Source organism: Chelonia mydas, chromosome 5, assembly GCF_015237465.2.
Source record: "Chelonia mydas isolate rCheMyd1 chromosome 5, rCheMyd1.pri.v2, whole genome shotgun sequence".
Lineage (NCBI taxonomy): Eukaryota > Metazoa > Chordata > Testudines > Cheloniidae > Chelonia > Chelonia mydas.
Genome location: NC_051245.2, coordinates 106757770 through 106775983, shown reverse-complemented (window position 1 = coordinate 106775983; position 18214 = coordinate 106757770). Strand labels below are relative to the sequence as shown.

Below are 18214 nucleotides of genomic sequence, written 5' to 3'. Positions count from 1 at the left end.
CAAAACTTTTCCAGTCTTTAATCAAATTTCAATGGAAACTTTTTAAATAAATCTTCCCTTGCAATGCTTGTTGTCTAAACACAATTTATTGCTAGTGCATGGGAACTGTGAAAGTTAAATTTGAATGTTATTTTCATTGTCTCAGCTGAGAGAAATTTTAAAATCAGCTATAGTGGAAAAAACTAAATTAAAAAAAAATCACTTATAATACAGGTAAAGAAAATTTGATTTTTAATTTTAAACCCAACCGTGCAACTTTAATGTCATTATTATTCATTACTTCAGTAAATTATTTGACTTCATAAATGTGGTAATGTTTTTGTCTTAAAGTCGCATCCAACTGTTAACAACGCCGATAAAGAGACTGTTGAAGAAAGCTGTCAAGAGCCTACTGAGGGAAGTGAAGAAAAAGTAGGAACCAAAAGGAGAAAGTCTACAGTTCCCAAAGTAAGTGACTATGTAAATTAACTGTTTGGTATCTGTATTGGAAATCTTACCTATTTAGTTTAAATGAACAGTGCATAGGTGTTGTGTCTGTCTACTGTTTTCAGGCATGAACACTGACATTTGTCCTTATGTAATTCTTATTATCAAGCCGTTATATATAAATTTGAAACAATTTCTGACAACTACAAGGACTTAACTTTTTAAAAATAATAATATACACTTAAACAAGTCAGATATTGGAAATACATATCAGATAAGTGGAAGGAGAAATGATTGTCAAGACCTATGTCTGTTTGTTTAAAAAGTTTGTCTAGTTAAACCAATGCAAACCCCTAATGTGGGTGAGTATAGACTGACTAAACCCTTTCTTATATCAATTTACTTTGTATCAATGTGTTACTCTCAGTAATATAGTATAGTTTCTAGTATAGATGAGGCTTCATTTTTGGCATGTAAGGATAAGAGTATAAATGACGCAAGTTGACTGACTAGATTTTTAGAGGGATACACTTCACTTTTGAAAACACTTCTTTCTGAAATCTCTATTTTTTTAATTGCTGCTATAAATATTGTCTAAGATTGAGGAGGAAAACTATTAGTGTTTTCTACTTCATTTACTTTGTGGATTTGATATCACTTGTGTAGTCTGTTTTGTTGTATCCCCTTGTCACGGGATCCACTCACCGCACATGGCGTCTCCTCCTGGCAGCTCTGGGGATTAGCTCTTGCCAGGCACCACTCTCCTCTGGCGGTGTGTCTACCCATTGTTTCTTTTACACTACAACCCCCTGTCACTCAAAGAGCTGTAGCTTCCTGTTTGTGCCTTGGCCCTCCGCCCGTGTCATTAAATTCCTCCCCTTCTGGGGAGTTCAAACCAGCTGTCTGCTGATCTCTCCAACACACTGCGCCACTTCCCAGTGGCTGGCAGGGGACCCCAGGCATGCCCTCTACACTGGGTTCCAGCCAATAACAAGCAGCCATGGTCTGTATGGTCCTACCCCTTGCTGCTGTTTTTCTGGGCTTCTTCCGACCTATCTGGTTTCCCCCTCTTTCTGAGTTTGCTAGCCCAAGCTCCCTCCTCATAGGGAGTGATTGTAGACTGCTGCCTTGCAGTGTCCTGCTGCTCACAACTCCTGGGCCCTTCCTGTTCCTGCCCAGCTAAGCTCATTTCCAGTTAGTGGCCTGCTCCTTCCTCAGGAGTAGCCTGGGCAGTTAATTAGCCAGCCTAGCCACTTTAACTCCTCCAGGCCTTGTGGAGTAGGCACCCCATCACACTCCTGTATAGTCAAGTTTGGTCTCCTTTGTTTGTGTGAATGTTTCATGTGGAAGAAAGGGAGAGGTTACCTTTTAAAAAAATAAAATAAAAAAATGAGAGGGTGGGGTGAGTGATTGTAAAACCACAAAATTAGGCAGGAATAGTTGATGTAACAACTGCATTATTTTTAATTCCTGGAAATGACTAAATTTAAAGATGTAATTTTAATGATTTTGAAATCTTAATTTCACCTTCTTAATTCTAATTAAACAAAGGATAGACAGGCTGTCTGAGAAAAGCAGTATTGTTTGTTTAAAAAAAAAAATACACAGAAGCACCCCTATGTATTTCACTGTTTAGTTGCAACTGTAGAAATCCTTTATGTTGAAGACCTAGCAAATGTGCCTCAGATAGGAGTGATCTTGATGCACTTAGAAAAGAATCTGGCTCCAAATTTTAATTGTGGTCTGTGGGCCAGACCTACATAGTTAGGGCCATATACATCAATGTAGGTACCCGATTTACATTCATAAGAATAGTAATTCTGCTTCCAATATATTTGTGCACAAAGCCTGCAAAAGGAAGCAGTGATCTGCTGAATCTCTGGATTTAAAGGGAGCAATTAAGAAAAACCGAGACATTACTGAGAAGCTAAATTATTTCCTTTTGTCTTCCAACATCCTATGTAGTGAAGTTACCTGCTTCTTTCTAGTAATAATGATAGCATGCTATCAGATTGCAGTGTCAGAGATGCTGGAATAAATTAATCATAAATCACGAGGCCCAGACTATATATTCAGGAGTTCTAAAAGAGCTTAAATATGCAATCTCCTATTGCATTTTTGAAGGATTTTAAGGGTATTAAATGCTGTAACTCTATTTTTAAAAAAAGCTTTGGTGGTGAGCTGAGGAATTACAGAGAAGTGGAAATTATAGAGAAGTAAATTGTATACCTGTATCTGGCAAATTGCTGGAAATGATAATTAAAACTAGAATAATAAAACATGTGGAAGATCATGATATTATAGGGTCTAACAGCATGGTTTCTACAAAGGAAAATTCTCTTGCTAATCTGTTTAGAATAAGTTGAATGAATCAGTAAAATAATGGATATAGGAGTTGGTTGACATAATTTTAGACTTTCAAAAGGCCCTTGGCAAGCCACTACTAAAGAAATTAAGTGGTCATGGGGGTCAGAAGCAAAGTATTATGGATCAAAAATTGGATAGAAAGCAATAGGACTGGTCAGCTTTCATCATGGGAAAAAATTTAATACCTGCTTTTTTCACAGTTACATTCCAAGTCTAGTGGTGGTTAATATATTATTGTTAATATGGAAATGGGGGGTGATTAGTGAGGTAGCAACATTTGGAGGTAATTGAGTTACTTAGGTTAGAAAGACCAGAGAGGACTGTGAGGCACTCTGAAAAGACCTAAATTTTAAGTTGGATGACTGGGCAACGTGGAGGTAAATGAGGTTCAGTGTCAGTAAATGCATAGTAGTGTTGCATGCTGGAGGCAAAATCTTAAACTACTCTTTCACCTTACAAGGTTCTAAATTTAGCTGTATTAACTCAGGAAAGGAACCTGAACATTATTGTGGATTGTTCAGTGAAGAACTCTGCTCAGTGTAAAGCTGAAACATACTGTGTGCAGTACCAGTCACCACATCTCAAAAATATGGCAGAATTAGAGGCGGCTCAGAGGAGGGCAGGAACAATTAGACGCATGGAAATCTCTAATATGAAGAGGGATTGAAAAGATTGGGATTGGGATTTCATACTTTAGAAAAGGGTCGTGAATAAAATGGAACATGATAAAAGTATACAACAGAATAGAGAAGGTAAATCAGGAGCTTGTTCTTCCTGTCACATAACACAAGAACAAAGGATAATTGAGTTAAATTAAAAGGTGGGAAATTCACAACTGATGAAAGGAAATAGTTTTTCCACACACAAGTATGTTGATTAACGCGCGTATTACCACAGGCTGTCATTGAGGTCAAAAACTTAGATTCAAAAAGATATTGGACATTTAGGTAGATAACAGAAATATCCAGAGTTCTTATGGTTAATGCTAAAACGAATTTTGGAAAGGATATAGATACTAAATCTCATACTTCAGGGCTTAAGCCTGTCTCTGTTATCTCAAGATGAGAGGTAGGTTATGTCTACATTAGAGACCTTACAGTGGCACAGCTTTACCAATGCAGCTGCTCCACTGTAAGATCTCTCGTGTAGCTGCTCTGTGCCAATGGGAGAGAGCTCTCCCATCGACATAACTAAACGACCTCCAATGGGTGGCGGCAGTTATGTCTGCAGGAGAAGCTCTCCCACCGACATAGCGCTGTGCACACTACCGTTTATGCTGGCAAAACGTATGTCACTGGGGTGGGGGTTTTTTCATACCCCTGAACGACACAAGTTTTGCTGACATAAGTGGTAATGTAGGCCTGGCCTTAAAGTCGGTGGTAGATTAACCTACATCTGCATACTATGGGATTTTTACACTTCCCTCTGAGGCATCTGATGCTGGCCACTTTCAGATCCATACCCCTGAGGGAGTTATGCGCCAAAAAGATTAAAATTATGTGCACAATATTTTAAAATTCTGCAAATTTTATTTGTCAATAAATAAATGTGGGTCCAGCATGGCAGTGGGGAGTACAGGCTACTGGCTGCATTGAGGTGGGAGATCACCCTGAAGCCCCCATCTTCCCCAGTACAGGGACTCAGCAGTGAGGCTGCACCTGACCCTGACACAGTGCAAGGGCTGGATCTGCCCCTCTGCACCAGGTGTGGGTGGGCAGGCTCAGTCCAGCAGGATGCAAGTGTGGAGGATCTGAGTGTGGGGGATCCAGGTGTGGGGTGAGAGGTTTCTGTGTGGGTCAATCTGGGTGTGGGTGGCTCAGTGGGAGATCTGGATGCACAGGTGCTCATTGGGGAGGGGTCTGGGGGCAGGGGCAATGGGACTCTGCAGGGGATCCAGGTGAAGGTGGTTAGGGTGGGGGGGGTATCTGGGTGTGGGGAGATGGGGCTCGGTTTGGCAGGGGTCTCAGGGTAGGGCTTGTCAGAGTGAGGGTTTGATGGGCCTGCTTAACAGGGGAGCCCGCTTAACGGGGGAGCCCCAGCTGCTGCCAAGAGGATGCTGCATGCCTGGCTCCTACTTCCCCCCATGATTCCCCTGTTCCTTTTTCTTCCCCATCTCATCCCCCTTTCACACTACTCCCCCTCTCTCTCACATGCCTTTCCCCATTCCACGCTCCCTTCCTTCCCCACTGCCTCTGTAAGGAATGATGGAGAGCAATGTTAACAAACAGCTTTCGGGTATGCTTCAAAAATGGAAGACTGTTATATACAGATTAAACTGATCTAGTTATTAAATTATTTCAACTAAAGGTGGAAAGCAATTTGATAGCAATGAGTCTGTTGCAGTTCATCTCCTTTCGGGTTCTTTTAGATCTCAGTTAATATAAATTGTGAAATTTAGCGACTTTGGTTTTTCTATTTAGTTATCTGCTAAACAGGATAATTTACCCACTGAAGTTGAAACAGAAGAAAAAGAGATGGATGCTGCAAAGGAAGAAGATGTCCCTTCAGAAAAACCCAGTAGTGAAGTATGTGGGATGTTTTTCTTTCTGCCTAAAGCAGATGTTTGAAATACTACATGCAAATTTTTCCTTCTTCATACACATTTATTTTAGGCCCTAATACAGGCTTAAATATTTCCAGAGTCTATAGTAAAATAAATGAATAAGGAAACTAAAATATTCATTTGGAACTAGGGCTGCTTTGAAAATAGGAATTCCATTTTACAAAAAATTGAGGTTTTAACGTTTAGTTTTGTTTCAGTACAGAAGGAAACCAAGACCTCTTGAAATACTTCATGAAAAAAACAGAGAGAGAGAGAGAGACTCACACATATATCACTTCAGAATAGCCAGCAGTCAGATGGCTAGGGCACTCACCTGGGATGTGGGACATCCACGTTGAAGTTCCCGCTCCTTCTGATTTGGGATTTGAACCTGGTTCTCCTGCAGTCCACTAGGCTGTCAGCTGTTTTGAGGCCTCTCTCTCCCTTGATTTGACCAGAAATTTCATATGGGGTCTGAGAAATCTTCCTAGCAAAACTTTCATCAAAACATAAACTGCTTTCGAAATTTCTGTTTGGACAAATCTATATTTTCCAAAAAAACCACTTAATTGAAAAGTTCCTGGCCAGCTCTAATTATGGCATCCTTTTTAAACATCTCACGTTTTTAGTGAATACATCAAAAAGAAACACAATGAAGCAGCCATTATTATTTGTCTTTTGTGACACTCAGATTACAAGGAACAAACATGTCATAAATGAGGTCTTGATATATTTTGATGTACTGCTGAAATATATTCAGTAACTTGATTTTTTTAACCTGTTAAATTTAAATTCAGAGTTCCTGCTCATTCTTATCTGGATTATTATTGAACACGAGCTGAAGTTCACTTTGCTTTTTTATTTGTTTACAATTTTTTTTTTTTTTTTTTTTTTTTTTTTTACAAAATTTAAATCAAGAAAAATACAAAACGTTTTGAGTAGCTCTTGGAGGAAATGTGAGAGGTGCATGTGTGTCAAAGGGCAGGAGGGGGTTCAGAGGGCCGTGGCAGCGGTAAGGGGTCTTGACTGGAAGTGCAGGGTTTTTCCTGATCATCAGGCAGCTTTAGCCCCAGGAGGCTTCTTTTTACTCAGCAGCTCTGGCCTGTGGATGGCTGCAGTTGTGGGCAAACTGCACAGTGGATCCCCCTACTGGGCTCCTTGTGGCTGCAGGTTTTGCAGCTACTGTGAATTGTGTGTGTCTTTTCAGAAGAAATGAGCTCTGGTGGTGTGGTATGAAACCTTGCATATTCACCTCACTTGTGCAGCTCAGCACAAGCTGAAAGCTAGGCATATCAGAAAGCCAGCCAGCTGTATACTAAATGAATACAGTGACAAGCTGTGTGACGCAACACATTGCTAAATAAAACTACAGTGCTGGCATCGTCAGCCAAATGTTATTCACCATTATGGCTGAAAGTGGCTAGGAGATTGTATTTTGTTCCTTGGTCATTTTCTGACTCCCTGCAGATAATGTGATGACTGTTCGTTTAAAACTGAGACTTTTTTTTTAAGTTTTTGGCTTAACAAGTGCAGTAGTATGTGTACCACAGTTTGAGAATACTAAATTCTGAAGAAACTCAACAATTTAATACTGTACTACAAAGATATATTGATAAGTCTAAATGCAAATATTCTAAATCTGTTCCAGTCACTAACAATCATCTGACCATGTCTCGGGAGTGGCTTAAAATATAAGGTCAAGTTCTGCTTAAATGTTTATATAACTGATTTGGAGTCACTGGGAGTTCAGAACGTGTATCTGAGCGCAAACTTTGGCCCTTAATTATTAGAGTAAATATCAAGCCACCTATACAAATTGGATAAAGTTAATTAAGCAAGTGTATATATCTCACTTAATACACATTGGGAAACAAACTCATTAGAAATTACATATACTAGATGTGACTTGATAAGTTCAATAAAATATGGCTATACGTATTAAACAAAATAGTAATTAGTATTTAATTTGCAATTTACTAAAGTCCAGAACAAGCTATTATACCTTTATCTGTCTCTTTGAAGAAGTGTGTCACTGATTCTTAATCCTCTACTAAAGTTTTAGAAAGAAACTTCAATTGCCCAATATTGATACTTGATAACAGATACCTTCATGTGTGCATAGTCTTTTGCTAAAATATATATTAAAAGCTATGATAAAATTGTCCTTCAAGCATCATAATAACTTAAACTAACTCTTATGTTTTGTTAACGTTCTAAGTATTACTTTTTCAGGGTGTGGTGAAAGCTAATGATGTACCTGTTCCTAAAGTTGCTAGAAGAGGGAGAAAAAGAAAGGTAACAATATACTTACTTTCTTTACCTTATCAATCATTTTGTGATGGTGGCTTTCCTATTTGATTCTCACATTTTTTTCAGTAACAAATTATATTCCAATCACAATTAATCTTCATTTGATTTTTGAATAAATTCAGAACTGCGCTGCAATATATCAACAATTCATTCACTTAATAAATCCCTTTTGAATACAATGAAAATGCCAGTAAAATGCCATAGTCCAGAAAAGCCCACTTTCATTGGAACTTTACACAAAAACAGTGTACCAAATTCAAGTGTTTTAGAATTAGGAAATGTCTTCAATATGATTATCTCCGTGAAATTGACATAGATCAGAGAAAGCAAGAGAGATGAGACTGACTAATCTTTTGCTACATTGTGGCATCTTTATTATAGTGGCATGGCAGTGCTACTGTGGTTAAGGTTGTGTCATGACTTCTGGATTAGGGTTAGCAACCCAAATTTGGGGTCATTTGAGCCAGGAATTGTGGAGATGCAAGTCCAGAGGTGCCAGCCATTTTTCAGAAAGTTTCTAGTGGGCCTTTTTTTTGCGTAAAGCTAACAATCAAAATGTCTAAATGCTCTCAGTGGGTGCCATGCACTACCTTTGATAAAAACTGATCAACTAAGTCTTTGGGGAACCCAAATTGTGAACAGTATTGAAGAACGTGTTCACATATTTGCTTGCCCTGGAAGAATTACAGAGCACACTTGCCAACAAAGAGAAAATAAATGAGAGGGTGTCTGTGCAGCCACTTTATGCTTGCGTGGGTAGTTGGAGGGATTGTGTTGATGCTGTTTTCCTTGATGAACACACTGCCACTGATGTTTTTAGTCTTGTGGGAGGAAAAGGAAGAGGTGCATGTGTACCTTCAAGATGCATTAGGCATTATTTCTGTGCAGAACTGTGTAGGTTATGTCAGTAGCAGGGCGTAAGGCTTTTATTGCAAAGGATATTGTCAACAATTAGGTGGAATGTGGAAGAATTCTAATGTTTTAAAGATGGTTAAGTGAAAGTGTAGGTTGAGATGGTATCCTATAAGTGTTAAGGGAGTTGTAAAAGTCTGTGAATTAGGTCTTAAATTGTACACATGGTATTCTTTCTGGGGAGTTGGCTAAGTGTGTGAGTGTATGCTAGGATCTGGAACCTCCTGATCTTACATGAGTATGTGCATATTAGGCATTGCTTAAAGAGGGCATGGGCAACCTTTTCCTTTTTTTTTTTTTTTGTCCTTTAATAATGTGAAGTGGAAAGATGGAATCCTATGAGTGAGAGTGAATGGATTGTAAAAGGTGGGGAAGAGCTTGTACATTTCAGCAGCTGCAGAATATCAGTATGTGTGTTAATTGGGCATTACTGAAAGAGGACAGAGTTCAGTTTGCATGGGCAACCTTAACTGCATTTCCTGGTTTTCAGAAGTATGAGTTTTACTCAACTCAATGTTCTACAAGGGGACAACATACCACGAAGCAACTTTAACTCTGTGTTAATGCATTAATATCGTTTTTTGTCATTTGAATTCATATTGGTGAGCACTTATTTGTACAGATAGTCCAGATAAAGTCAATGAGCAGTGAGCAGTCACCAGTAAAAGGAAGGGTTCGACAATCTGGTTGAAAACTTGAGCCTCACAATTTTTGTTCGTACGTGATGGAATGCCACTAATTTCTCTGAAATCTCCTCCCCTATTTTACTGTTTTCTTCATCTCTGTTTCACCAAAGATTGTTCTGATGCTAATACTTAATAGCTTCATGTAAGTAGGTGCCATTTCTCTGCTCTCTTTCACAAATCAACTGATCTGTCATGCTTTTAAAGATTTGTTAAGTTATTCCATAAAAGAGTATCTGTTCTTTGTACTAGGTGCTTGTTGACATGTTTACAGTCTTTGTAAATTGGGGATTTTGAACTTCACTGTTCAAAACAGGTTGTTGAGCAGTTTTGTGCTTTAATTCTGCATAGTATAAGTCAGGGGTGGCCAACCTAAGCCTGGGAAGGAGCCAGAATTTACCAATGTACGTTGCCAAAAAGCCACAGTAATATGTCAGCAGCCCCCCATCAGTACCTTCCCTGCCTGCTTCCCCCCCCACACCCCCCGAGCCCTCAGCGCCTCCCTCCCCATGCCTTCTGCATGCCGCAGTCAGCTGTTTCACATGTGCAGGAGACGAGGCGGGAGGCTGAGGATTGAGGGCATGGCATGCTCAGGGGAAAGGGCAGGGGCCTTGGGGAAGGGGTAGAGTTGGGGGCATGGCCTGGGGCAGGGCAAGAGGTTGAGCAGTGAGCATCCCCCGGCACATTGGAAAGTTAGCATCTGTAGCTCCAGCTCTGGAGTCAGCGCCTGTGCAAGGAGCCACATATTAACCTCTGAAGAGCCACATGCGGCTCCGGAGCCACAGGTTGGCCACCCCTGGTGTAAGCTGTGTCCAATTTGATTTTTAGAAGTTCGGCTCTATTGCATGTGTGGAGTAACCAAGAACAGGAAGGTAAAAATGTTTACAGTGCCAAAAATGTGGTAGGCGTTTCACACAACACACTGTCAATTTCCTTACCATCTAACTTTAGACAGTGAAGGGTTACAGTAATGAAAATAATATTTTCACTTATTTCTGCAAATGCTCTATTTTTTTATTCTTTATACAGGTAGAGTATAACACTAGTTGTATAATACTGTCTATTATAAAACTTCTGTTGCTGTTACACAAAATGGAATTTGTTGTTTTTCCTGAAAAAAACAAACCTGGGAAATTACATTCCCGACTTTTTAAAAGTATATTTAAGGTTGTATTAAGTCAGGCCCTCAAAAGTTATATCGCATAATTAAGGTTGTCTGTGCGAGTGTCTCTTCTTAGGGTATTTCTCCAATGCGCGCCAAAAAAAAAAAAAGTATAGTCTTAACTCAGGTTATAATAGCAGTGAAGACATGGCAACTCTGCTTTTAACTCCGGCTTTAACTTGAGCTGTTAACAACTTGGCTTTTAACGTAGTTTGTGTCATCTTTGCTATTTTAATCCAAGTTATCTGACTCATGTTAGCTAATCCAAGTTGAGAACACGTTCTATCTGCAATATAGACAGTCTTTGAGTGCGCGATTTTGTGGTACAGCTGTAAAACTACTTAAATAAGGGCTTAAACCTGAAAGAGCATTACTGCACAAGCAGGGAGCTTCAGTCATGAGTGCTTATGACTAGCTCTGTTTTCCTCTGCTCCTTATTATTCCTTGTCTCTACCAGTGTTTTTAAAAGGCACTCTCCTGTCTCTTCAAAGGGGCAGATCGCAAACTGGGTCAGGAGCAAAAAACTGTAGCAGCAGTGTCTTTACATCTGTGACGCTATGTAGCCCAGTAGATTGAAGGATGCTCTGTCATTTCTGAGGTTGTTAGTTTGTCTTCAGTAATATGCCTTTGTGTATTGTGACCAGAGAAGCCCTCCAAAAGAGGAAGACAGAAAAAAGGAGGACTGAGAACAGAGAGCTTTCTTCCAAAGTTTAAGCCTTCCAAATCAACCTAAAAAACCTCACATCAGACAGATGGGCTCACAAAAGCATGAGGGTCTTTTCATAAGTTTTCAAGTTCCCCTATCATCTTCCATCCTGTCACCCGTGCTTCCTCTGAACCAGTTTAAAAAAAGAAAAGCACTGAAGGATAGCATTGCCAGTCTTAGTTCACCAGAAAACATTGCTCCTTTTTCCTGAGAAATTCTTTTTTAGATCTTCATTCAAGAGTCTTCTTGGTATGAAAGAGAACAGACTAGTTTGTGCCAGTGCTGGTTCTGTCTAGGCTGATGAACAGTGTGCAAGGCCCATTTCTTCATGGAGTCCAGGCTTTTCTGATACAGAGATGTCTCAAACAATTTTCCTCAGAATTTTCATTGTCCTACCCATCTCCATGCACCAGTTTGCCTGGACCGCCAATGCTACATACATTTTACAACATTGCATTACCAGTTCCTGGTAGTACTGTTTGCTTCTCTCATGATCCTCATTTTCTCACAACTCTTCTGGTAGCTCTGAAGACCCACCTACAACAGGTGATTTGTTGATACCCATCTGAGATATAACCTGTCAATATGTAAAGATACTTCCCACTGCTCGAGTTCCACAGCTGCCTCATCTATTTTCAGAGGAGCTCCTTAGTACCTCCACAGGATGTGTTCTCCCTCTGGGTATTCTATTAGACATTCATGGTTCTAGTTGCCCAGGGAAAGATTTCACAATTTCTTTTTCTGATGGGGACTGCTCTAGTGGTTCCATTCACTTTGTATGACTGTGACCAGAAGTAGAAACTTTTCTATGGTGGGGATGCACTTCTCTCCAAATTTTCCTTTTTAGTAATGAACTTTCCAGAATCAGGAAGCAGATTATCTTCTGTATCACCTGAAAAAACTCAGATAGGCCCCATTTAGGTCAGGCAAATGGTTGTCCCATGAAGTTAATCACAGCAACTTCCTAGAATTACAAACCCTTAAGAAGGTGGTTCTGACTTTCTCTTCTTAAGACTCCCTCTGGATTTAGCTGCTGTTTACTTGAAAAGCAACAATTGGATCTCTGTGGCATACTGACACTTCAGGCCGGAACAAAAAAGTAAAGTTAAAAATCCTGAATAAAGTAAGGGAAGCTCTCTTGCTACTGGAGCGGGAAGTTTTGTAGATTACTTACTGTATGTTTTCAGTAGTGTCTACTGGGTGCTTTCTAAGCCCTCATTAAGTGTAGTCCCTTATGTAAGGAGCTTGCAACATAAGTGGTTTTAATCATTAGATGCTTTATGTTTAAGCAGAAAATCAGCCTTTGTATCCAATGATTAAACACATGGTGATTGGACTCATAAGAATAAAAACTAAATCATTGAGTCCAAAAGTAGTTAACAGAAATGAAGTGGTCTAAACACGGAGAGTGTCTCTGATTCCTGCAGCTGTCTTTTGAGCATTCTTGAACCTCTTGGTCTCGGGGGAACTTCTAGTCCAGGAGCCCCTCAAATTCCCAGACCTACAGCACCTGAGGCACTTGGCCTGGAACCTGGGATATTTTGCTTTCTAGAGCATGAATAGACTTATTACTCATATTTTGAAACTGTCCATAAATCCATTCTGAGAACTTGGTACTCTTGATGCATTTGAAAGAACAAAAATCCAGTTGTTTCTGACAACCAGAGCTATATAACCTGGAGTTTCTTCTAGACAGGGCTCTTGATTGGATATGAGTCCTACCTTCCTGAAAGTCCAAGTCTCACTGTTTAGCAGCTTTGTGGTATATTCCTTCCACTTCTAGCCTCACACTTCCTAATCCTTTAAACCTGCATCTCTTCAGAGATAACATCTGGAGTCTATTTGCATTATTTGATGTTTCAAATAATCGCTGAACTTGTTTTTTTAAATATATGGTGGAGTCTTCCCCATATTTCCTGTTAAAATGTTTTTCTATTAGTAGTTACATCAGTGAGGAGCGTTAATAAATTTGAAGGCCTTATTCATCTGGAATCCTTACATGCAACTTTTTCCAGATGTGATTCTTAGGCCTTCTCCAAAATTTTCTGTCTCCCAAAATTATGGTTTAAATTTGAACCACTTTATTTAAACATAAGAATGGCTAAACTGAGTCAGACCAATAGTCCATCTAGCCCAATGTCTTCTGATAGTGAGGAATGAACAGAACAAGGCAATTATTGAGTTACCCATCCCCTATCATCCAGTGCTAGCTTCTGGAGGTCAGTTGTTTATGGACACCCAGAGCATAAGGTTGCATCCCTGACCATCTTGGCTAATAGTAATTAATGGACCTATCCTCCATGAATGTATCAAATTCTTTTTAAAACCCAGTTATGCTTCTGGCTTTCACAACATCCCCTGGCAACAAGTTCCACACGTTGTGCATTGTGTGAAGAAGTACTTCCTTACGTTTTTTTAAACCTGCTGCCTATTAGTTTCATTAGGTGACCTGCTATTCTGGTGTTGTGTTGTGGTGTTTGTCTTCCTTGTATTTTAAGCCCTTCCACGCAAGGAGATAGGTTGTAAACTTAGATGTAGTCATGACTGACCATCTTTTTACACAAAACTAATCTTTGAAGAAAATCAGGTACAATATTAAGATTAGGTGGTTGACCTAAGAAGGGATACAGTGCGTCCCTATCCACTATTTCCAGATGGATACATTGAGGAATTTGTCAGCTCTATAAATTGTTCATCAGAGATTTCCTTCCTTCTGTGAGGGCTCACTTAGTCAGGCATGTGGCCTTCAGAACGAACAAACAACTCTTATTTGAGGTTGTTCTTCCTCTTGGTTCTGTTTTCTTGCTATTTTAAGTTTCCTTCCTGTTTGTGGAGATTTGTTTTACAACTGATTACATCCTAGCTGTAAATGGATTATAGAGCACCAGGTTTCCACAAAGGAGAAAAGTAATATCTACCTACCTATCTGTAACTTTCTTCCTCTGAAATGGACTCCTTGTGCTCCCTGAGACTCCATCCAGGGCATCCTAACTTGCATTAAGTTCCAGCTGGAGGGGGTATTCCCTTTGTATTTTTCACCTTTATGGGGCATTTGTGCAGAGAGAGATGGAGAAATCCTGGGTTTCCCTTATATTAGGATCTTCCTTTGCCATAAATCTTTATTTTCATTTGTTTTATATAATTAATAAATAGATAGATTCACCATATCAAGGCAGGATACATTGATGTTTATTAATCCAAATTTATAGATTATCTTCTCAATTTGGGCTGTTAGTTGGGGAACTAGGGAGGCATTTAGTTCTCTGAGAAGCTCCACCCATTGTTACTATATTGTGCAACTAGAGAGAAGTTATTTTTTTAAAAGGAAGTGTCTGTGGAGGGAAGATAAGGGAGAATTAATTAGAGTTGTAATGGATCACAGAGCACTGGGTACCCACTTCAGAGAAGAATAAGAGGTAAAGTTCAGATACCTACCCATAATTTTTTCTTCTGAGTTCCAAAAGCAGTCTTTAACAGTAAAAGAATGTATATTGTAAATAATCTTTCAAAGACTTAATTTTTACAGATTGAGTCTAGTTTCTTTTTCCAGAACAGTTCAATTGCTCTGAAATTATCTGAGCATGTGTGATACAGTGGCTAATGTTCTGTGTGTGTGCATACATGTGTAGCTTTTGTTTAAATCTGAAAATGGTTGTTGCGTGGTCTGGTAACTATTTTAAGTGTAGCCTCAATTGTTAAAACTTATTATAAGTGTTTTCAGATGATACCCAGTTTGTGCATGTGTGTCATAGTTGAAATAACATTAACAGTTTCTGCATTTGTAGCTTCTTTGAGTGGCGTGTATATATTATGTCTGCACAGAAACGAGGGCTGGTCTACACGGAAGCTGTAAGTTGATGTAGGTTAGCTACTTCAGTTATGTAAGTTATGTTGACTTCATTTACGTAACTTAGGTCGATTTACAGCGGTGTTTACACTGTGCTGTGTCAGCTTACCTTCTGCTTCTTGGGGAGGGGGAGCAGAGCCCTCGACCGGAGAGTGTTCAGCTATTGACTTAGCTTGTCTTCACCAGACCCGCTAAATGGACACCCCTGCATCGATCGCAGCGGTGTCAATTTAGCCATAAGTATAAACAAGCCCTGAGACATAGTTGGAAGAACAGGGGTGAAGGGAGATTATCATTTTTAATTATATGAATTGTATCCTTTAAAACAGTCTGAAAAACAAGCAGAATCTGAGGAGGCAGCAGTAGCAGTGGCAACAGCTACAACAGTGGCAGCAGCAACAACTGCAGTAGTTGTGGCTCCTAAAGTAAGCCCTAAAAGAGGAAGACCAGCAGGTAACTTCACCATGAGTCTGACTTAATTTTTTTTCTCATTTAATTTTTTTTAATGGAGAATGAAAGAATTTACTTCTGTAGACACCAAGTATTACAACGCATTTGCTCTCTAAGGCTATGTCTACACTAGAGCATACAGCAGTGCAGCTGCACTGGTACAGCTGTAAGATCTCTCATGTATCCACTCTACGCTCAAAGGAGAGTGCTCTCCCGTTGACATAAGTAATCCACCCCCAAAGAGCAGAGTGATGAGCTGTGTTGGCGGGAGAAGCTCTCCATTCGACATAGCACTGTGCACACTACCGCTTATGCCAGCGTAATTTATGTTACTTGGGGCAGGGGGAAGAGGTTGAAATATTCACGCCACTGAACAACATAGGTGGTAATGTAGACGTAGCCTAATGCTAAAGGTGACCTCAAAGTATAAAACAGCTTAGTTGTAGGGTTGTGTGCTGAATGTCCCAAATATCAAACTGTGACGTGGTCAGCATGTAAGAGTTTCAACTATTAGACTTTCTGACATGTCCTCTGAATTAATATTTTTATTATATTGTGATACAAATATCACCCTCACCATGCTGTTGATGTCATAACTATTGCAGAACCCTGGTTGTCTATAGAGTACATGGTAAGAGCTAGTTATTGCCATGTGGCATAGCGCTACAAAGATTTATATGTTATCACGAAGATTATAAACCTGATACTTTAAAAACCTGTTGCAAAAGCATACTTATGGGCTAGTTAAAAAAAATAAAAGATTGGGGATCTGTGTTCAGTTATGAGAATACTAGCATAAGGTATACTGAGGTGCCACTTGGAGCAGGATCTAGTGTGTCTATGACTCCAGAAGAAGACATGTAACAAACTAAATATCTACCTGGAATGATTTGCCATCAGTGGAATAGTACAATTGTTTCATATCATGCGCCACTCTGAGGATAAATATACTAAAGATTGTGAAGTGCTTTAATAGCTACTTATGAAAAATGCTATATAAGAGATAGGTATTATTATACAGGACAGCAAGCAAATGTTTCTAATATTATTACTGCAGATTCTTTAATATGCCTATTCACAGAATATCAGGGTTGGAAGGGACCTCAGGAGGTCATCTAGTCCAACCCCCTGCTCCGTGCAGGACCAATCCCCAATTTTTGCCCCAGATCCCTAAATGGCCCCCTCGAGGATTGAACTCACAACCCTGGGTTTAGCGGGCCAATGCTCAAACCACTGAGCTATTAATCAGAGCATGTATATTTGTGGTTGCTAGATGTATTTTACCTTTCATTAAAGTTCACCAGGCTTTATTATGCTTGGAAAAAGGAACACTTCCATTATATCTGAAATGTTATAAATTACCAAACTGAAAAAAAATACAAAAAACAGTATGAATGAATACTTAGGACTTGTCAGTTGCCATCAGTAAAGATACATTTATATTTATAGTAAAGGTTTTCAGAGACAAAACTGAAACAAACCAAAGATGGGGAATCAAAAATAAAGGTTAGGAGATAAGGAAGAGTGATGTGCAAAAGCATCTCAGACATAGTAGAGCGCTGCATGTGTAATTCTGTTCTGTATAGGTTGTTATAGCACACTCATAATCATAGTGTCTGAGCATCTTTGAGTAGTGAATTAAGCAGCATGACTAATTATCTGTCATGAATGTGGTCTCTCATTTTCTCTCCCAAAGGAGAAGTAGATGAAATGTAGTGTTTGGTTTTTATTTTGAATTTTTTTTATAATGCGCGCACACACACAGATTGCTATATGTTAGGGAAAGCAAAGTCAAGCAAATGTGCCTTGTACTAAGATCAGAAGTTGTTGAAATTTGTGATGGTCCTTTGTTCCTATGGGAGTTCATTCTGTGGTGTTGGGCAAGCCCTTGAGAAAGCTCTGTCTCCTTCACAGACAAGCTTTATCTTTTCATTATATAGGTGGTAATTTCTTTGTGCAGCTTTGATAAGAATGTTCCTGGAATAAAGCATTCATTTCTGGACACCTGAACACAAGAAAACCTGTAGGGAGCTCAGAGAAGAGTAAGAAAACAATTGAGGGACTGGAGGGATTTTTTTTGAGGAAGATTAAAAGCAGTGAATATTGTGAAAAGTTGGTAAACAAGTGAAAGGGAGAACAGAACTATATATGAAATGTATGTAATATGAAAAATATTGCTAACAATTCTGCTCTGTTTTTGAAAATAGCAAGATGTAATGTACTGTAGTTTTTAATTTGTGAAAGGTCATAAGTACTGTGTAAATATACTTGTAAGTAAAAGCTCTTTAAAATTCACAGTTTAATACTACTGCATGAGAAAATAGTTTTTTGAGCAATTATGTAAATCATATTAGCCTGTAGTGTGGACAACAGATAAGTTGCTTCTGATACTCATGTTTTCATAACGCCAGCAGATGTAAATAAGTTTTGTTTCGTTTTTTTTTTTTTAAATGCAACCATAGCTTAACTGATCTTAGAGTTTTTTTGGCATGGAAGCTAGGAAGTTATATTTGACTTTGAATTAATTTTTTTAAGTCATCCGCACAGTCTCTCCTGGCAAAACATACAATTTTAGCAACTTAAAATGGATTGTAAAATGTTTAAAACACCCATATAAGAGGAGATATTATCTGTTACATTTATACACAGAATGTAAGCAATAAAAGGAGTGAATATAAAAGCCAGATGGAATTAAATACACCCTTCTGGCCTTCTTTGGGGAACATATCTCTAGGCAATATGCAACACAGCATACCCTGGCATTAGTGTGTCATGTGCATGTATTGTTTAGCAATGCTGTACATTTCCT

The 18214-nt window shown here is 39.1% G+C and overlaps 1 protein-coding gene across 6 annotated transcripts in view; it reads left to right on the top strand.

The window, feature by feature from the left end:
• PSIP1 (PC4 and SFRS1 interacting protein 1) overlaps nucleotides 1-18214 on the top strand; it is a 66035-nt gene that overhangs the window by 20512 nt on the left and 27309 nt on the right. For all 6 annotated transcript variants that reach the window (XM_043546844.1, XM_043546845.1, XM_037901996.2 and 3 more), the window contains exons 5-8: nucleotides 331-447; nucleotides 5214-5318; nucleotides 7568-7630; nucleotides 15285-15408. In XM_043546844.1, coding sequence (XP_043402779.1) covers nucleotides 331-447; nucleotides 5214-5318; nucleotides 7568-7630; nucleotides 15285-15408 — 409 coding nt within the window. The remainder of the gene's footprint in view (nucleotides 1-330; nucleotides 448-5213; nucleotides 5319-7567; nucleotides 7631-15284; nucleotides 15409-18214) is intronic.